Raw genomic sequence first — 21,170 nt, 5'->3', positions numbered from 1 at the left:
CGTGACGTCACTAATGAAAACGAAACCGTTCTTCTTCGCTGCTCTGTGCGCTGTGATTTCTTTCTTTGTTGAATGGATTTCTTTAACGCCAGCTTCAGACGACGCTCAAGGTTCGCACGCGATTATCGTGAATTATGAAATTACGACAATCCACGCGAGAACACTCGATCGATTGAAAACGGTTCAGCGCGGAAAACACTGACCTTTCGTTTCCAATTGGCAAGTAATCGGTTTTTCGCGTGCCGACAAAGAAGGACCGTGGTTTGTGGTTTTTGTTTTTCAAATCACTAAAACGGTTGGTGTATGCGTGATGCATACCTTTGGGCGAACCAGTCTGGCCACGAGTTACGTGTCACATTATTAGTCCCACGTGTGTTCCCGCGGTTCGCAGTTTCGCGATCGCCATCGCCAGCTAGACTAGACCCATTAAAATAGAAACGAACCTTTGAGGGATAAATTAAGTAGAGTTATGTTTTATCGGTTCAAATTAGGTAGCCAAGAGTATTATTATTGCTGGAATTCCTTCACATGGAACAACAACGGAAATTGGGCTCTTAATCGTTTGCACAAAAACCACGCAATTTTGAATCTCCACCTTTGTCACGTTTCTCTGTCGTGCTCCAGGCCTGTTCAGGTACGATATTTGTTCATATGTTGTTCAATCCCATTATCGCGGCCATGTTAATCAACATATCCTCTGTTCCGCACCGCAGGGCCGCTTTTACGCAGATGATCATTTCGCAACACACACAAGTGGTACAGCGTATGTCGGATAACGTCATCACCGCCCCGGTCAAGTAACACATGCTTGTACACCAAGCTTTCGGCCAATGCGAAAAATTCGCGGAACAGGAATAAAAAACCTAATTAGGCCAGCGTGCGGAATTCCTTGTACGCAAAATGGCTCTCGCAAATGTCGGCAAAATGCTTATGACTATCTTCAGGCATAATTTGAACGTAATGTTCACGTGATATGTACGTACGGTCGAGAAAAATACACAGAAAGTGTGACTAAAATATTTATTCACATAATCGTTGTTTCGTGTTAGTTTGCTTCCTGCGTCGGCCTAGACTGAAACAATAGATACAACCAGTACCAACCGCATTGTTGATGGACTCAAACATTTCTGTCTCTAGCACATCTTTGTCTCTTCTGCAATATCGTTTGAACGTTTCAGTTGTTTTAGTTTAATACGTGTTTGTGCGTTTTCAGAAAATCATTTCAAATTACAATACAACAATACTTTTCCGGTGATAGACACCGTCCTCACCTCACACACACGCAGTGGCACACGATTGCTCTCGCCAACGAAACGGACTGATAATTAAAGGTATTTCAACATCGAAAGATACTCAACAACGATCCCCTCTTTGTCTACTGATCTCTGACATTAAACCTTGAAGGCAAACAATTTGATGGGAATTCGATGAACGATCGCACGCATTCGAGAATTAAGATCAAGATCGTTTCGAGCAAAACGGCACGCTATTTACACACCTGTTCCGCCGCAAGGGGCGGTTGAGTGTTAACACCGCAGATACTTCACAATCAGCGGTAGCAGCGTGGCGACCAGAGAGAAAGCGGATGTTAGATGGGCGGCACCACCCTTGGCTGGTTCCGCCATCGAGGCGGACAGATCGGGCTGCACATTGAGAGCCGAGCTGCGTGCTTCCACATCCGAACCCGTGGTGGCCGTAGTAGTGCTGTCCGTTGCTGCTGCCGAGGACGAAGTGCCATTGGTAGAATCTGGCAGCGGAGCCAGAGGTGCCATTCCGATAGGATTCTCCGGTGTGCGGTCGGTTCCGGCGCTCGTAGAGTCTGCCGCCAGTGGCGTAATTTCGGTCGGCAACGAAGCCAGTGGTACCTCAGCGCCGTTGGGACTCGTCGGCATAGGGGCCAGTGGAGCATCTCCATTCGGATTGACCGGGAGAGGAGCTAATGGGGCCTCTCCGTTAGGATTGGCAGGCGAAACGGGTGCTGGTGTTTCACTTGCGGCAGCCAGCGTACTTGCCCCTGCAACGGTTGTGGCAGCCGTTGTGGCAGTCGTTGTGGTGCCCTCATCTTTCGATTCTTTCGGTTTCAGCGCATCGAACAGGGCTGCACCACCAACACCAGCAGCCAATCCGGCTGCGCCAGCACCAAGAATTGTGCCGATGCCACTTCCACCGCTGGCGGGCTGCTCGTAGTGATGTACGGTTTGTCCCGGGTGTCCCTGGTAGTGGCCCTGATCGTAGTGTCCTGCGGGCACGTAGCTGGGCTGATGAGGGAATCCTGGCTGCGCCTGAGGGTAGTAGCCTCCGGCGGGTTGTGGCTGATAGCCCGGCGCTGGGAATCCACCGCCCGGATGCTGCACGGGTGCTCCAGGGAAGCCTTGAACCGGTGGTTGCCCCGGATACGACGCCGAAGCCACCGGTGGTGAGTGGGCCAACGAACCGAATCCTCCGGTGGAATTGTGACCATGCGAACGGTACACATTGCCAGCGACGATACCCGTGCCGGCAGCGCCCGCTACAGCCGCACCCGGATAGACACCACCACCAGCACCAGCCGGAGGAGCGCCCGGATGTGCTCCGGGGACATTCCAACCGTACGACGGTTGGTGGGGTGCAGCAGGAGGCGCCGAGTACACGGGTGCTGCCGGTTTCGCGACCATCGGCGGAGCGGCGTTACTCGGCGAGTAACTTAGTTTCGCGATGTCCGCATTTGCGTAGCCCCTGTGGGCGGTGGGTTTCGTGACACGTGACAGTGTCACCTTTCGGCCGTCGGCCACATTCGGCAGACAGAGAAGCACACAGAAACACGCGGCCCACAGTTGCTTATTTTTAGGCGAAGGCACAAAGCGCCGTGGACGCTCGCTTTCGACGCTGAACATTATGCTCCTCTGTTTGTGGTGTTGTGTTGGCCCGTAACACGTTTTCCTTTTTTACTCCGTTTAATCAGTGAAAATTCGAACACTTGTTGCGTTTCCCCACACTCACTACACTCTGCGGAGCACTGCCCGAGAGTCTCACCGATCGCGAACACTACCGATACCGAGCGGGAGCGCCTTCGAAATGTGGGCTACGAGCTTCGACGCGGGGAACTAATAATAGGTCCGCGAATGTTTCGGTTGCGATCACCGTTAGTTCGCCGCCGGCTCTCCCTCGGACCGTGGCCGAATTTACATACAATATCCACACACAAGGTCTTCCCGGTGATCGGGAATCGAGAAAAATCCCCCCGTCGGTCGGAGTGTGACGATGAGAGTTTTCTGGCGCGCAATTCACACAATCAGCAACACACGAGATCCGATGCGCGAACGGATGGCCGGTGCCTCTGCTGCTGTTATCGAGCCTCAGCAAAGGTGTGCGGCGCGTTAGGTGCGGTACCCGCCGTGTTTTTCGTTGAACGACCGTTTGCGGATGGCGCTGCGGGGTCCAACAACTCTCTCGTTATCTGCTTTTCAACAGCGACGACGGTGACGACGATGTGAAGAAAAATAGAAAAGAAACGTTACAACCCGTTGAAAAATGATCTCCACCGAGCAAATAGACGGCCACGGGAAGTGGTACGGATGTGTGGGATGTTTTTGCGTCCCGTGGCGTGTGTGTAGTTGTGGTCACACGGTGTGTTTGGCGATCTTCTCGTACAGGTGATAATGAGCAAACACGTATCGCGAAACCACACGTCAACCAGTGTGTGTCACTCTAATTTGCATTCGGCCAAAATCCGCGAATGAGCGATCGTCAGCTGTATGATCGAGGCAAATTCAGAAGCTTTAGAGAAAAGCGGTTTCACGTGACTTAAAAAACGACTTTTAATGAAAAGTTTACGTATTCGACGTAGCCACTAGATAAGTCAGGTGGTTTTGGGTACTGATTCCGAGTTTGATCCAATTTTTTATCGGCCACGAGGCGGAGGATTAATCTAAGATAAACTGTATAAACTCTGTCTGTCCAGGTCTACAACCTACCTCTACTGGAGGACCTTCCAACGCTGTAGGCTCTGCGCTCCGGACACGTCTGCTTTTAGCACCACCAACGGTTGAACGATAACTGACCGCGTCTGGCTCTGGCCGCTCCGTACGTACACTCCGGTGGCCCGTTTGATATCCATTCGATATGGCGCACACCAACCAACACATACCCAACCCGATTAGCACATACCTTTGGCCAGGGCAACGCATTAAAGGGGGAAGGAGCCAGAAAAGAGGAAAGGAACAACCGGCCCGATTGTGTGCGTGTTTCGTCACCGGTTGTGAAACCGAAAGAGGTCCTGTTCCTTAAATTTCTTATCCTGAGTTTGCTTCCACATCCTCTTCGCGCGGTAAGTTTTGGCGTTTGAACCAGGTGGCTAATGGAGAAAGAGGAACTGGCGAGACTCGAAGGACCTTCACGGTCCTTCGGGAAGTGAAAAACATAAGGAATTGTATTTTTCAACAAAACCCTATAGGAACCCGTGCTGGAACGTAATTGGGATTGGCCGTGCTTGAAAAGGAATTGATAAAAGTGTGCGAAAATGCCGTTTTTCAGCAAGGTTGAGGCTGAATGTAATTTTCTTTATTTTGGAAACAATTCAATTTCTATTAGAACTAAAAATTTGCACATTTTACCTACCGTGTTTGAAGTTTTTCAACATCCCTCAACAGCTACGTATCACACACGTGGTACATATCATTAATTTTCCGCCAATTATATGAATTAATATGTACAATTTGCGCATTCGCTCCGGCGAACAGCCATGGTCAACCTTCGGATTCCTTACCAACACGACGGCACCCAGAAGCATTAGTTTGTAAATAAAATGTGAATCATCAAATTGTTTCCACACCTCGGAACCGTCGGGATTAGAGAGTTAATGTGCGGGATGTGATTGTCGTAATTTACCCATTATAGTTTTCCACTGCGATGCCCTCGCAATTCAGACGGTATCGAGCTGGCTACCGTTTCGCGCCCTGTCACCGTTCTAGTAGTTAACTCCTGTGGACAACCGCTCCCCTCCTTTGGGGCTCGAATCGATCAGGGGGACTACCAACACCGGCCGTCTTTGCGTCACCGGGGTGTGCTTCCTCTGACGAAATGAGGCAGCACACCGCGGGTGGAAATTGTGTGTGGGGACTCGTTGTGTTAAGCGGTCATAATGGACGCGTGCGATGAAAGTAAAGGCGTCTCGCTCGTCAACGCTTTGCGCCACCTATTTTGGTGTTTCATGCGTAAAACGAAGCTATCGATTATCTTTCCAAACACGCAACACAAGAAACAGAAAGCAACACAACAAACGCACGATGCACCGTTAAAGATGCATCATTCACCCATCAAGGGTTAGATGACAAGAGTTTGCATACATTTAGGCGCGCTATAAAAATGTTTCTTTCCTTCCGGAAATAACAACTCATAATATGAACCAACGATTTCTCATCACACATCCAAATTTATTGAGCTTAATTGTATTTGCAGCCTTTCACACACCCGGGCAAGACATTTAGCCTTTAAAAAATGAGCCCGATTTTGAAACAATCCACCGAAACGGGTCCATTTCCGGCACGTTCGGTACGCTGCTGCTACTGCCGACGTTGGGCTGCTGTTCACTGGCTTCTGCCCAACGGACCGGTGATGCTTCCGTTTGGGCTATGGAAGCCCCAGATACCGGATACCACATCTGTACACAAACAGACCCGAGCAGGAAACAAATCAACCAAAACACACGAGTGTCCACCATAGTGGCAGCCGAACGGACGGTGTTGCGGATCAATTGCGACTGAACCACAACTTCTGCCAACGACGAGAATTTCTTTAAATGGGAAGGCGATAACGAGAGCTGATAGCTTACGAGTAGCACAAACATTTACATATGCGCAAGCATCTTCATCAGAATTGTGAGGCCTTGCAGTGCGATAACGGTTTGCACTGCGAGAGCTACAGGAATACATTGTACCGGTGGTGGATTACGATTCAAATTCCATCAAATTCTTGCTCGCACCATTGGATTGCTGAGAACCTGAGAACTGAGGGTCGTCTGATGATCGCTTTCTTTCTTCCACTTTCAACAATTCGCGTTCGCGTTCACGTTCTCTAACAACATTTAAGTACAATCCCAAATTATTAACATACGAACTAACATTCGGATCATCTCCAAGCAACATCAATTCCACTGGCGATGCTTCCGTTGGGGTTATGGAAGCCCCAGACACCGGAGACCACATCTGTACACAAACGGACCCGAGCAGGAAACAAATCAACCAAAGCACACGAGTGTCCACCATAGTGGCAGCCGAACGGACGGACGGTGTTGCGGATCAATTGCGACTGATCCACAACTTTTGCCAACGACGAGAATTTCTTTAAATGGGAAGGCGATAACGAGAGCTGATAGCTTTCGAGTAGCACAAACATTTACATGCGAGCAAGCATCTTCATCAGAACTGTGATAACGGTTTGAACAGCGATAGTTACTGGAATACACTTGCTAGACTGGCCCCCCGTTGCGTTGAGGTACCGATGGTGGATTACGATTTTGAATTCCGTCACATTCTTGCTCTCCCCGTTGGATTGCTGAGCTGCTGAAAATTGATGGTCGTCTGAGGATCGCAAATTTTCTTCCATTTTCAACCGGTCGCGTTCACGTTCTCTAACAACATTTAAGTACAATCCCAAATTATTAACATACGAACTAACGTTCGAGTCATCTCCGAGCAGCATCAACTCCACTGGGTCTAGGTAATCCTTTAGATTCGCAGCCGGATCCGAAAGCACTCCGGCGAGACGTTTCAGTCTATTGCTGGTTGGTGTCCGTCCGCGGGCGGATGTTTTCGGGCGGGAGTCACCGTAGCGACGGTAGTGGAACTGAGAGTAAGCATTTGGAACCGTGTCCGAGGTGAAGAAATCCTCCTTCCTTGGCGACAGTCCGTACCGTTGCCGGTGGGACTTGGCCGGCTCGAAGGCCGACTTCCAGTCCTTCCGGAGCGTCGATCCGAATCGGGAGCGCCAGGTGCGTTGTTGCCACGTTTGCACACGATTGCGAATCTTGGACTCAACTAGGCCACGCTTTTCGGTCAGCTGATAAGAAAGTAGGACCAGTGTTACCCAAACGAACCGGAGAACGTTCATCGTTTCTGCAAAACCACCACGTATCGCGAAACCGGACCACCGATATGCCACTTGATGCTACGTCTACGGATGCCGGAGCCCGTCTGGAAGTGAGCTGGAGCTTTTTGGCAGACGCACCAGACGCTCACTCTCTCGGAGGGTTGGATGATAATCAATAAAATCGGAGACAGACTGGCGCCGCCCAACGGGTGTGCCATCGTGTGTGGGAAAAAGTGTCTTCCAGGAAGTGAGAATCTTATCCAGACGGTCCACTTCATAAGATTGGCCTGCTTCGAGGGATATTCTGAGGAGAAGAGATGATCAGTAAACCTTGATGAATAGAATCGTAAACTTTCCATTTCTTTGTATCAATCATCCAAGCTATCAACAAGCGTTGGCCGCGGTTACAATGCCTAAACCGGAATTATAAACAGGAATGGAAAAATAGGAAAACAGGTTTGCTCGCTTTACTATTAGATCTGTACTGTTGCTCTACGCGATCGCGGCTTACACCAGTTCGACGAGTAGGATTCTTGATCTGCCTTGGCCCTCATGCACTCTTGTGAACTAGGTTGGCGCGCTCCCCTCCACCTCATACAAGCTGGCCCCAGTCTCACAAAACCGCCCTTAACCTAGTGGTGGAGCGCACAGTTCTCCGCTTCGCGTATTAGGTAATGACACCGTTCGTGCGCTTCCGGATTCCGAATCTGGCCATTGGCCCCGATTGCACCCAAGAAGTGCACGACTTCGACTGCGCGGACTCCGCGAGGGGAAATGGCAGTCATTATAGCATTCGGTTTCATCATGGCGAAGGTCGTCGCCGGCTCTCTCGATTGCGCGCGACTTGGACTAGAAACGCCAAGCTGCGTGGTGGGTTGGGCTGAGTGTGAAAATCAAAACAATCACGATCGCGATCCGGACCGGTGCCGGTGTGTAGGGCCGCGGCCCCGGCCCCGGTAACACGAGAAATGTCGGGCCGCAGAATTGTTTCGTGACCGGTTTGGTCCGAATCGGAAAGCGTTCGGCGTTGCGTTGGAGTACAGCCCCTCCGGTGGCTAGTCCGGTGGCTGGTTGGCTGGTTCGCGTGGCCACTCGCTAGCGGGCAGTGCCTTTCTAGCGACCGTAGTGAGTGGACAAACTGCCCGATCCCGATGAGACTTCCGTGGAGCTTTCCGAGGCCTGCGGTCCCGTGGGCCGTTTGGCTGCTCGTCGGGAGCTGTGTGCTGCTGCTGGAACAGGCCACCGGAGACGAAGCGCAGGATGCGGTCCGATCGGTAGGCGTATCGGACGTACAGGACTGGGACATCCGGTCGCTGTACCGGGTGCGCTTCCAGCACATCACACCGCGTACCCCAAAAGCCCAAAGGATGGCCGAGCGAAAGTCGAAACTGGCCAGCCGGTGGTCTGCCCTGAAGGAACGAATTGCGGAATTTTTCCCTTCGCGTCACACCAACCCACGGACGGTCGTGACCTTCGACAAGCTGGCGACCGATTTCGTAAACGTGGGCATCGTAAAGCTGGCCAAGGTGCTGGACCCACCGAAGACGCCGACGCGCAGAGCGAGGAAAAGCAAAACGGGGGCCACCGTGGATCCTCCGGCGCCGGGGGCTGAATACGACTCGCACGTGCTGGATGTTACGGAACCGACCAAGCCGAGCCCGGACGATGTAAGACCTAAACGGCGCGTTACCCTGCTTGTGGATCTACCGGAGTTTTTCAGCGATGACGACGACGACCCTAAGGCCAATGAACAGGACGTCGACAGCGTCCTAGTTCCCACAACACCCAAGCTGAAAAGAGCTCCGCCCGTACATCAGTTCCTACCTTCAAGCCAAATGAAGCTCGTCGATGAAGCTCCTTGCGGTTTAAGTACGGCCACCAGACAACTCCCGAGGGTACTGATTATGTTCGCTGCTGTAGTGTTGCTGCATAGTGTACGACGCTTTTGAGAGTGTTTTGGCCACTGTGACCTTCAACCCGAAGACCAGCCCGAAGCGGTGGTAGTAGTTGATAAGACTTTTCCGGTTTGTTGTGCAAATTTTGTTTGCATGTTCCGCGTGTCCCGGTCAGTCGCATTCTGTGATTAACTGTGCAAGTGTGCGGAGTCGCGGCGCCCGTGTCCGTGACAGAAAAGAACCGCCACATTTGGAAAGAATCCACCTGAAATTAAAGGCTAACGGCTTCTGTGGGACTTTAGTTTCAAGTAATAGCACAACTTTCACGCAAGGAATCGCTGAACGTAATTGGCTGTGAAGGCTGTCTTTGGCGTCGAAGCAGTTGGAGCGGTCAAGGCTTACTTCGAACCGGTTACACTGATGGCACGAGCACGCAAGAAGCAACTTCCTTCGCGTCAGAAGCTGCATCTATAAGCTCCAATAGCAATTATGTGGCCCAAAACACGGCACTGACCGCCGGTGCAAACGTCATGGACCATCGTGGTTCCTGTTGTGTGTCGTGCGGCGGAGTTGCGTTTTAAATTAACGGGCTCGTGCGTGCGGCTCTGTTAAACGGTGCCTAATTTGGTAGCCAGAACACCATTAGTTAGGACGGTGTCGTGCGTGAACATTGCAATGCACGGTGTGTGAAAGCTGGGGCCAGTGACTAGCGGCGGCTTGACCGCTGTTGTGTTTTGTGATTGCGTCGAGCTACGGCCGCTAGCCGACGACGACGCCGCGCGCGGCACTATTAATGCAACCTTGACGCGAATGTCTTGGCTTGGCCGCAGTCCGCGTTGAGTGAAAGGACACTGGAGAGCTGGGAAAGCGACGGCGGCGCCCCAGTTGATCCATCGAAAGGTGATTGGCTTGCTGTTTTTGGAGAAGAGATTGGAATTTAACATTGTGGTGGATTTCAGTTTTCGGGGGCACCCCGAAAATTCATCTTAGTCTGATTGGGCTCGACGAAATGCGCGCCACACCAGCCCTCTTCGGTCACGCTTCGGATGGTTTACATGTTCCCTAGCTTTTAAGCATGGCGCTTTTTATTACGTAGTGCTTAAGTATTAAATGTGACACAGATCTTACAAATGTTATACAATAAACTGCTCTCATTTTAAAACTTTCCTATTTATTTATAACGTCACGCACAGTAGCGATCGATATGCCCGCACGTGATCCGCTGCGTGATAGAAAATACCTCGCTTTCGTTTGACTGGCATAAGTGTAAATCGCTCGCTCGTCGTTCGTTGGATTATCAGCGAACAGCGAACGTTGTAGATTTAGTGCCAGGAACTGGCCCCTGTAGTAAGTCATTTTTCTCTGCCTGTTCGTCCTATCCATTCAGTCTAGGGGGCTTCCAGGAGCACGCCGTAGAGATCGAGAGGTCAACTGTTGGCCGAACATTGCATTGATAAGGGGTGTTCCACCGTCCTTGTCGGAGCGTTCTTTTGCGTCAAAAAATCACGAGTCATTCGGTGCCCAGTCGCTAGCTGTAGCGGTTCGAAAGAGATCTTTCAGTTGTCACGCATTTTGTTTCTAATACCACTACTGGTAACGGTGATTGAACGGTGACGCATCTGAGGAGTGTTGAATTAAAGTGTCCGTCTGTTAACCTCAGCCCACGATGCGTCTGGCAGTGTTAATGAGCCTCTATCTAACCTTTCTCGAGGCGTCCGTCAGCAGCCTGATCTATCCGGAAAGAGCCATCGTTCAGTTGTTTTGGGAGGAGACCCGAATGATGCTATTCAACGATCACGACCGGTCAGACGAACAACGGTGGCCGTCCTCAACCAATCCATCGTCGTCCATGCTGGCCATGGCCGATGGTACGGCTAAGCGCAGTGCGGACAACATGTCAGTGGAGGACCTACAACCGTTGCCGTTACGAAAATTTAAACGCAAGCCAGCCACCAAGAAGCCCGTCAAAAGACTGATCGTCCATCGTGCATCGGTTCGGCCGAAAACCCGTGGAAGTGCTTGATCCCGCGTCCCGGAAATTGCGATCGTGATCGAAGGCAGAACACGGCACATTGTTTGAGCTCCAACAAAGGTTTAGTTACGCTACCAAAAACAACAGAAAATTCAATAAATTCGAGTATACATTTTACAAAACCAAACAGGACGCTCGCTTGTTTCCAATACTTTTTCTAGGGACTGCATTTTTTGCGATTAAATCTATGATGAAAAAGCATGATAATGAATGTAATAATGAGTCAGTTTCGGACGTAAGGATTGATGGTCGAGCTCTGTTTCAGGGTTGGTTGCAATCAACATTCAAAAACAACTTACTTTATTACTTGAAACTCAAAGACAAACCGTTGACATCGATAAACGCACGCACGACCAGCGAGCAGAAGGGGCAAACGATCAAAATTACACCTTCCGTCGTACAACACCGCACGTAATCTACGTAATATACCTTTCAGGACAATATAGTTTCTTCCTTGCGTTGACCCAAGCTGGCCATCGATCGGCGAGGGAATGTATTATAGCATAGTCAATAATAGTTTCTGCTCTGCTTTGCTCGTCACGTCCACTTCTATGGTGAAAATTTTTCCTAAAACACACCCCAATGATACAATGATGTCCAACAAACTTTTTAAACATGTTTCGCCTACTCTCGTTGTCTCATTTTTGCCAGTAAATTGTCTTTTATCAAATGCTGTAAAATACCTGCCTCCGAGCAACGTGCTTCCTCCGTTCGTTGCTGCTCGTAGTTACAAATCAGCTAGTAATAGTAATATACGCTCTTACTTATATGTTTCTACTTTCTCTACAATCTACCACCGTGGGGTGGTGATTATCGGGTGTATTTGGTATATGATGGGTTGCATGCGCTTTGTGTCCTCGGTGCTACCGGCGCGCCGGAGAGCGCACAATACGATGCCTCTCTGGCGCTCTCGTCCTTTCTACTAACACCTGAAGGCACTGACAGTTTTACGTTACATTTTACGTTCTCTCTACTATTTGGTTCCGTTATAGATAAGTGTTTCTGTTTTGCGTAAAACCTACACGTACAGCAATAGCATATGGTAGCGTTGCGTGGACACTAGAGTTAGAAATCATTCCTTTTGCGTTGCATTTCGGTTGATTTAATTCTACGCCTTGAACCCTTAACGAACTACTCTTAAACATAGTTCAACGTACTTAATGCCTTCGGATTTACACTACAACACGTGCTGCGGGCGACCGTTTAAAAACGCAAGTTAAAACATTCATTTTTCCGTTCTAGGGAATGCATACTGGAACACTTAGCACTGTGCTTTGTCTACCTTTTAGCAAATGAGGTGTGTAAAACATGTACGTGTGCTTCCTACAAAATACCGTTGCCCCGCTATAGTAACACCATTTATTTTTTTAAAATTTTCTCTCATCTGTTGCATACGTTTACAAACGCCACCAGCAACAACAATCGCTGACTCCTGACTAGAGATGAGTGATTATGGTTGTCCAGTGCCGTGTGTGGTGTGATTTGTTAAATTCATTGTACTTTTCCGTGTCCGTCCATCCTCCGTTTGCGCAATAGGCAAAGGGTTCCTCTGTGTTGTTCCTCTCTAATTCCTTGCGTTGCATTTTGCGTGCCGAAGCTTTGGGCTCCCGCCATGTTGCACACAACAGTGAAACCATAAACGAGGCATCCGCCATAAAGCTTTCCTATAAAAGCTTTCAAAGCTCCCAAGCAGGGCCGTTATTTCAAACGCAAAAATGGGTATAATGCTGTTGGAGTTGTGTTGGGTTTCGATTTTCCGCTTAAGTACCAATGTAGGACGGCCTCTTCCCAGCGTGGGGAATGCGGTAAGATACACTAGGCCTCAAATTATCTAAATATAATGCCATATAATGTTTGGCCACGAGCGCGACAAGAGGGATAAAAATCAAACCTATCCGTGGAATGTGAAGTTTACGAACCATGTTTCGGAACTCCTTCGAAAAGGGTTTCCTTGGGGTTCATCTGTTAATCAGTTAAGGAGATCGAACTGTATCGTATAACGTATTGTAAGGATAAAACTTATTGCGGCCTACATGAAACCGAGAGCTAAACATTTTACTAAAACCACCGTACACATTTAATAGCCTGCGGAATCGGACTACAGCCATTGCGAAGCTTCGCTTTAGTACACACTCTCCCCAAAAGTGTGACTGATTCGCGTTTAGTGTTCGATTACAGCGCGCCTCCCCCGGGGTTGCACCTCTTTCCAACGACACACACACGAAGGCCTACGAAGACCTTGGGTAGTGCTGGCGGCGATAATTTTCCGCCAGTTTTTCCGCGTAATCGCTTCGCTCGAGCCGCACGTACGGTACGGGCGACCGTGCGGTGCTTTCGATGAGCTGCATCAGCGCTGGTGACGGCGGGGACGCCGCTGTCGCCGACGGTGATGCACTTACCCGTGCAGCGGGCACAGGTGAGCGCGGCAGGGGCGAGCAGCAGCAGCTACGGCGCCGCACCAGGGAAGCTTTCCGTCGGCCCAGCTCACGAACCCGTCGACCGTGCTCGGAAATGGAGCGACTGCTGTATGACGGCGAGGCACTGAGGGATGTTCTACGGTGTGGCGGTGGTGTCATCGATTTACCTCGCGAATCGGCCACATAAGCGGTGGTGGTGGTCATAACCTCGATCGAGGGTTTGCGGTGCCCATTGACGACCAGCACCTCCGGTTGATCGTCGGTGGTTTGGTCGAAAATCTTGTACGAGGGTATGATCAACTTGCGGGCCACTTCACGCTTGTTGTTCACGTTGACAATCACGTTTGGACGTGCCGCTGGTACCACCACGGAAGGGCTTGTCAATCGACTGCCCGCTGCCGCCACAGGCAACAGTGTGGGGCTCGAGGGTTTGCGGTACATTTGCTCGATGTGTAGCAAACTTTCCTCGAACGATAGCTTTTTCTTTTTTCTCGAAATCGGCGGCGAAACGATCACTGTACGTGGACGATCCGTTGCCGCGTGGGCTGCTGCCGCTGAACCAGTGATGGACGGGCTGGTATCGCCCTGGCTGCTGCTGCTGCTGCTTCGAGGGCTACTGGAGGGGCTGCTTTTGGGGTTGCAAGCGTCGAAACTACTACTGCTTCCACTGTCCACGGGAGCAGGGCTCCGGATGTCCTCAATGCTACCCTTTTCCGGCGACTTCGGAAGCCGATCATCCTGATCGCCGGTAGATTCGGCTCGAGATTCATAAGGTGCTGCACTCTCCAGCTTCAATGGCGATGAAACCACAATTTCATTGTTGTTCGTCTCCAATGCGTTGTTTCTCGACAGATCTTCTGAAGCACTTTCGGTGGTCGAAACGATATCGATCGTTTCCTCTTCCGTCACCCTGCTTCGTTTGCTGTCAGACGATGAGCTGAAGGACGACGAACTCGACGAGGAACTGGCGGAGGAACTGCTTGAGGAGCTGCTACTACTGGAGCTGCTAGAGCTGTCGGAGCAATTGCTGTCTTCATTCTGCCGATCGATAGGCTCTGCCACATGCACCGGAAGTCTGCGTCTTCGTCGATCGATCAGTTGACGCAACGGGACACTGGCCCTTGCTAGCACCTCCGTCCGCAATTGAATGAAACGCTGGTGGATGAGATATTTTCGTAGCATACGATGACGAAACGTCCGTCGATGGGCATGATGGGACAAGTACTTCGATCGGAGCTGTCTGATAACACCCTCCTTGAAGTACTGTTCCTCGTCCACCGGTACGATCTCTTCGTACTGTATACACTCAGCATCCTCATCGAACGCAAAAAGCTCCGATTCCATCACCATCGCGCCCGGTTCAGGCTCCGGTTCGATCATTATCACCTCACATTCGTCCTCCGAGGAACTGGTGTGCATCATTTTCTCGATCTCCTGCTCGACGCGAAGAAATATATCGTTTTCGCTGTCCGAGAGCACCGCTCGTTCACCGACGACGCACGGTGCCGGTTCCTCCGTGTTTAGGTTGGCCATAAAGATCTCGTGATCTTCGCAATCGTCCTCCGAATGTTGCCGCATCACCACGAGGTCCTCCTCTTGCAGCTGTACGCTTTCGCGCAGCAGATCAGCAATCGTTCCCCGGTCTTCTTCAACGATAAATACTCGACCGCCGGACGGAGACGATTGTTTTGCCGGCAGCTCAATTTCGCCGACCGCGTCACCATCTTCAGTGTTGTCGATAATGCACACCGCACCATTATCGGTCACATCGATAAAGATGTTGGTCTCACTCAGAACATTCTTGCACAGATCCTGCAGCCGCGGTGGTTCACTCTTGAGCTCCTCGATGATGTAAAGGTGCTTGTTAACGCAAATCACCCTTTCGCACAGTTCCTTCAGAGGTGCCGGCTGCAAGTACAAATCCAGCGCATCAATTCGCTGATAGCACAGTTCTTTCAGGGACGGAACAATCACCCCATCGTTGGTCGCTGGTGGTTCCTCCTGCTGTTCCGTGTACGCTTCCGGAACTTCGCCTTCTGCAGCGAGTTGCTCCAGAGGCTCCTGCGATTCCACCATAGCAACCGGCGCGGGCTCTTGCTGTTGTGAATGTTGCTCCTGTCGTTGCTCCAGCTCGTGTTTGGCCCAGCGCCGGAATGGCTTCGAGTTGAGCGTGTCCAACAGCAGACTCGCCAGGCTTTTCGGGTTTCGCCTGAACGTTTGTACTTTGAATTTCGGCATATCACAATTGATAAACTCTTCGATGCTTGACCGACGGGCTTTCTTCGGGAAACGGGGCATATCGTAGTCGTAGAAGCGCCGTTTGCGATACTTTGGGTAACAGCGTGGCACTTTGAACGTTTCTTCATTAACCACCGGTTCGAAACCCACATTTTCCTCTGGTTGGGTCTCCGGTGGGGCCTCCGGGTGGTACTGAGTCTCTTGAGGACTCGCGTCAGCCATGACACTTGGCTTGGCCTCCCCCATCTCTTCCGAAGCTTCCTGAGATGTCTGTTGTTCTTCGCAGGAGTTTTCTTCGTTCAGCATTTCTTCGTGTTGACTATCAGTTTCGTGCTCTGGTTGCTGTGATTGCTCCTGAGTGTCCTGTTGCTCTGGCAGCAAATCTTCCTCCTGAACGGTGCTTTCGACCTCAACCTTTGGCTGCTGTATGACGGACTTTGGATCAACGTTCGTCCGGTCCGATTCCTCTTCGCTGGCGGTTCCATCTTCCACCTCCAGCTCTTCCTGCTGTTTGACTTTCTCGTCCATCTTGCGATCCTCGTACACCACTTCCGACTCGAGCTCCGTTTGGTAGTACTTTTCCCGGTTCGATTCGATCTCCTCGAGAAACTTGAGCGAATCGGCACTATCGTTGATGGGGACCACATTCTTCGGCAGCTCGTTGATGACGTTTAGGTGTTTGTACTTGTTCAGCTCCGAATGTGGCACATCGTACGTCTCGAGAATGTACAGCTTTTCGTCGTCCTTGCCCTGGGGTTCGTCGGGTTTGGCCGGCTTCTCGATATCGACCAGAATGTCCGGCAGATTGCCCGTATTCTGCACGTTGGCTACGATCACGCCCGTGTGCCCGGTAACGGGACACTGCACCGATGGTGGAGGTTTCACCGGCGCTTCCTCAGGCTTAGCAGGCTGTGGCGAAGCTATGGCCATGGTTGTTTCCGTCGGCGGCTTCACGGGCGCAGGGCTGATGGTTGGTTGCGGTGCAGTAGTAGAAGTAGCTACTAGCGGTTGCTGTTGCTGCTGCTGCTGCTGCTGTGGATAGTTGTATGACTCAAAGTTCTGATGGGCGCTTAAGTTATTGTTAGCTTCCTTCGGCACTCCCTTGCTCGCATTGGGGTCCTCCTCTTCCATCTCGCTCCAGCTGGTCAGATAGTCGCGAAGGCTCTTGTCCTTTAGGCTATCATCGAGCGCAAAGCTTCTCGGCAACAGTTCCAGGTCCTCGATCGTGGTATATGCTCCAAAAGCCCCCATCGCTTCCGGATGATGGAGCTGATGATGATGAGAATACAGATGACGCTGTGCGTGATGCAGGCTCCCACTGGCAGTCGATAGACCACCGCTGATGTAGCCCCCTGTGTTGCCACTAGCGGTCGAGGTGGCCGGTTTTGCGTGCAAATAGCGATTCTGTAGGTACATCTGCTGGCAGTCGTAGTTTAGCGGATGGATCGCTTCATACCCGCCACCAGCCATAGCATTGGGGGGGTTCTTAAGGATCTTGACGCTGTTGATCTGTTCCTCCAGATCAATGAGCGGGTGGTTGATGTCGATCACCGGATTCGGTGTGTCGTAGTAACAGCTCGTCTGTTTACTAACCCCTCCTCCGCCGCCACTACTCGGTGGCACCTTATGTGGCGGTACGATCGTTTGCGAGGTATACTTAACCCCATAGTGAGCCCCGTGATGGCCGCCACTGGTTGGTTGCATCGCGGACACTGGTGCACTGTAGTGTTGCTGCTGCTGCTGCGAGGCACCCGAAGCCACGTTGGGTGAGTAGAAATCGTTTACGTTCTTACTGAAGGTCAGCTTTGGGTTCGGGTAGCCGCCGAGTCCGATCGACGTTTGGTGATGATAGCTGGCTGCGGTTGATTGCGCTGGCAGCGGATTGGCGTACTGTGTTGCCGCGTGCACCGGATGATGATGGTGCGGATCGCTGGTATAAGGATGGCCGCTCAAAGGCACACGTGCCATCGCCGTGCGCTGATGGTACGGATCGTCATAGGAGGAACTGGCACCGTTTGAGCTGTAGCCGTAACCCGCACCGCCGATCACCGTCGTGCCTTTGTGTGGATGGGAAACGTGATGCGGGTGATGTGGGTGGGTTTGTGGGTGAGGGTGGTGGTAGTTGGCATTCGGGGTTTGGCCTGCGCTCGCATACGCCATACGATTCGGTGGTATGTACGGGGTGTGGTTTGGTGGGTGATGATGGCCGTGGTGCGCTGGTAGCTGCTTCACGTACGAGTTGCCATAGTACTCCGGTCCCGGGTTCATCATGCCCTTCGCTCCCGGCACCATTGACGGGTAGAACGCACCGGTGGTTGGTCCCGGCACCTGGCCGTGGGCGCCAGCAGCCGACGAAAGGTACGCGTTGCCGCTGGCATAGCTACTGACGTAGCGTTGAGATCGTTCGTTGTACATGAGATCGGAGCTGCTGGCTCGTGATCCACCCGTCATGTGTGGTCCCATGACCGACGGGCCGGACGTGTACTTGTTGTTGCGCACAATGTGAGGATACGCCTCGTAACCTACGGCGCCCAGGGCCGACTGTTGGACCGGCGACACTTGCACACCATCCGGGTGATACAATCCATATCCTGCGCCTTGCGATGCGTAATGTGCACCGTGCTGCTGCTGCTGACCTCCTGACGACGGCTGACCCGTTTGCTGACTCCCACCAACGTACTCGGATGCGTATCGGTAGCCGCCGCCGGTCATACGACTTCCGATGCCTCCCGTTCCTGTGGCACCAACCACCATCGTGGGGTGATACTTGTTCGGGTTCTTGGCTTCAAAGTTCCCGATCACGGAGGCTTCATGTTGATGGTTAGCGTACTCCGTCCATCCAGTGGAACCCGCGCCGCCGCCGCCGCCACCACCTACTGCCGCCGAGTACTTGCCACCGACCGGCTTCCCGGTCTGATACGGCGGCACGCCATGGTACGGGTACGGTGGGGCCATTATGTTATGATTGTTATTGCTAATGTTGATGATCGTCGGATTGCTTGCACCTTGCACGCCGCCCGTAGCACTGCCGCCGTTCACCGCGATCGACCCGGAGGCTGATGTGCCGGCCGCTCCGGAACCGTACTGCGATCCGCCGGTCGTTATACCGCCGCAGAGGAAATCGACAGTTCCCCCAACACCACCACCACCATTGGCGATCGCCGCTACCGCCGGTGGGCCGGTCTGGTGGCCGGCGCTAATGTTGTTCACAATGTTCGTGTTGATGTTGTTGATGTTGTATGTGATGCTGTCCCCGGTGTTTGTCTCGTATTTGCGCGAACTGTTCGACACGCTCGAGCTGTAGCTGCTGTTTTGGTTGCCACCGGCGAGTGTACCTCCGCTGCTGCTGTTCGTGTTGCTGGTGGCCTCGAATAAACCGACGGTTTCGTTCGGGTAGAGGTCAGCTCCCAGGTTGCCAACGCCACCGTTTACGGTACGATGGGTCGGTTCGGGATGCTGATGTTGCCGCTGGCTTGATTGTTGCTGAGCAGCATGCCGCTGGTGGATCTGGTGGTGGGCACCAGCAGTAGTGTCCTGCGCCTGGCCATAAGCCCCTGCCGCTACGCCGGATTGCGAGTGGAGCAGGGAGCTCAGGGACGATGGTTGCTGCTGCGAATGGTGGTACTGGAACTGGCGGGAACCCAGGGCAGGCCCCGATCCTGGCACGGGAGGCGGCTGGGGTGGAATCTGCGGCGGATTGTGAAGCTGGTACTTCACGCTCGTGCTCGGTAGACCGCCCGCACTGGGGAAACTGTTCGAGATGTCCGCATACAGTCCATGGTGGTCCATTGTCGGATCGCGGGCACGCCGTCTCCTTCCTAGTGATTCATCTGATACTGCTGACGCTGCAAGAAAAAGCAGAGAGAGAGAGAGGCGAAACCCATCGGATTACTAACGGTTGTTTGAAGGGGGCTGCTGTTCCAGAATGTGGCGCCCGCGAATCCTTTAAAAAGTGAAACGCTACATTACCGCGCGCCCGGCCCGCCATTGACAGGAAAATTGCTTTCACTTTTCCCATTTTTCTAGCCCATCGCCATCATCATCATCAGCACCAATCAATAAATCGTTTTCTACACTCCTCGCCCCGGAAGGCCACCGCGACCATTACTATCTATCCGCTGTGTCCGTGGTCCGCGTTAGAGGCCTCTCTCAAAGGGGAAGGAAACAATGACTGGCTGGCAGCTACTCCCGGCCGGTCCTGAGGTCCTTCGCTCGGTCCTAATGGACGGTGTGGGACGACGTTGCATTACCATGGGCCGCCGCCGCGGTTTAGTTGCCACGGCACGATACGGGCACGTCCAGGGTCCAGAGTCCGCAGGACGGCTGGCTCTCTGGCTGGTGGTGGGCGCATTTTGTCCGGCGGCGCGTGAATTATTCACCATAATTGATTTGACATATATTTGAATAATTACACGCCAGCCACGCCGGCCGAAACGAAAGCGAACTCGTGGAAATGTTTTCTTCCGGTCGCTTAGGCAATTATTTTCCGCACCTTCCGGACCGGGGCGACCGGCGCGTGGACGACTTGTTCCGGTGGATGGATATGGAAATTCATTAGTACAGGAAATGGTGCAAGCGAAGATCGATGCATTCGAAAACGGGCCACGGTCTCGTGCGGACATCCTAATGACCTTTGCGGCCCGGAGCGCGACACGTACAGGTTACGGAGGTCTCACTTGTATTCCTAAACAATTCGCATCACGGTTGTTGTATGCGTCAAACGTTGTCAAAAGAACGCGAGCTTCTATTGGTTTGTCTCTTATGTAAATATGATAAATGATTGCCGTGTCAGCTGTAGTTTCGGACGGCTTTCGACAACGTTCGCCAAACGTGTTGTGGCAAGTGGGGTTTTTGGGATTAGGCTAGGGCTTTTGGTTGCCATGAATAGCACAAGCGCTACGAAAAGGAACGTTTGTTGTCGATAGTTGGTCGTTGCGCTCTCATCTCTTACTAACTGGACGGACGGTAAAAAATCGAAACCATTACCTATCCCAAGCCGAACGGAAGCAAAGGAACTAACAGGTGCGTTGGGTCGCAATAAAACAGATGCATAAACACAAATGCTCGATCGACCCCAATTGTGAGACGGCAGCGGCGTAGTAAGGAGATCCTGCCCAAAAGCTAGCTGGATAAACTACACACAAACCGGCGTGTGTTGTTGGCGTGTGGAAAAACCTTTTAAATCATCCGAATGGCGTGTGCTATGCCGCCGGAGTGTAGTGAAAGCATTCACGGTTCTCCGAGTCCGTTTGCGTGCGCCCTATCGTTGGGATCGATCGCGGAAATGGCATATTAACATACATTTTTTTTCTACGCCGCACACACGACGGGCCGTGTAATGCGGCGGCCATGGCGTAGGAATGGCATAACCAGTTCAGAACCCCGTCGTGGAAGCCCTAGAAATGTAGGGCCCCAGAGGGCGCCTCGGCCGCGACCGACCAACAGACAGACAGACAGGCACAATCGGGTTGGCAACCATCGAAACATGACAGATTGCCGCTGAAAATGACGCGCTTAGACGGG

General features: G+C 52.0%; 2 protein-coding genes across 2 annotated transcripts; both read right to left on the bottom strand.

Moving 5' to 3' along the window:
* Positions 1–1,015: 1,015 nt before the first annotated feature.
* Positions 1,016–4,043, bottom strand: LOC128275630 (uncharacterized). The gene is made up of 2 exons (XM_053014196.1): positions 3,954–4,043; positions 1,016–3,436 (listed from the first exon to the last, which is right to left on the bottom strand). Exon 2 carries the CDS (start codon positions 2,871–2,873, stop codon positions 1,527–1,529), a length of 1,347 nt encoding a protein of 448 aa, XP_052870156.1. The 5' UTR covers positions 2,874–3,436; positions 3,954–4,043; the 3' UTR covers positions 1,016–1,526.
* A 9,069-nt stretch (positions 4,044–13,112) lies between these two features.
* Positions 13,113–19,436, bottom strand: LOC128271100 (uncharacterized). Its single transcript, XM_053008537.1, has one exon. The coding sequence runs from the start codon at positions 19,434–19,436 to the stop codon at positions 13,221–13,223; it is 6,216 nt and encodes a 2,071-aa protein (XP_052864497.1). The 3' UTR covers positions 13,113–13,220.
* Positions 19,437–21,170: the final 1,734 nt, after the last annotated feature.

Source organism: Anopheles cruzii, chromosome 3, assembly GCF_943734635.1.
Source record: "Anopheles cruzii chromosome 3, idAnoCruzAS_RS32_06, whole genome shotgun sequence".
Taxonomy (NCBI): domain Eukaryota; kingdom Metazoa; phylum Arthropoda; class Insecta; order Diptera; family Culicidae; genus Anopheles; species Anopheles cruzii.
Note: the sequence above shows the minus strand (reverse complement) of the source record. Positions and strands in the feature narration are given on the sequence as shown.

Bases quoted from the DNA above. Each gene is read 5' to 3' on its own strand.
- LOC128271100 (XM_053008537.1), bottom strand. From the start codon at position 19,436: ATGGACCACCATGGACTGTATGCGGACATCTCGAACAGTTTCCCCAGT.
- LOC128275630 (XM_053014196.1), bottom strand. From the start codon at position 2,873: ATGTTCAGCGTCGAAAGCGAGCGTCCACGGCGCTTTGTGCCTTCGCCT.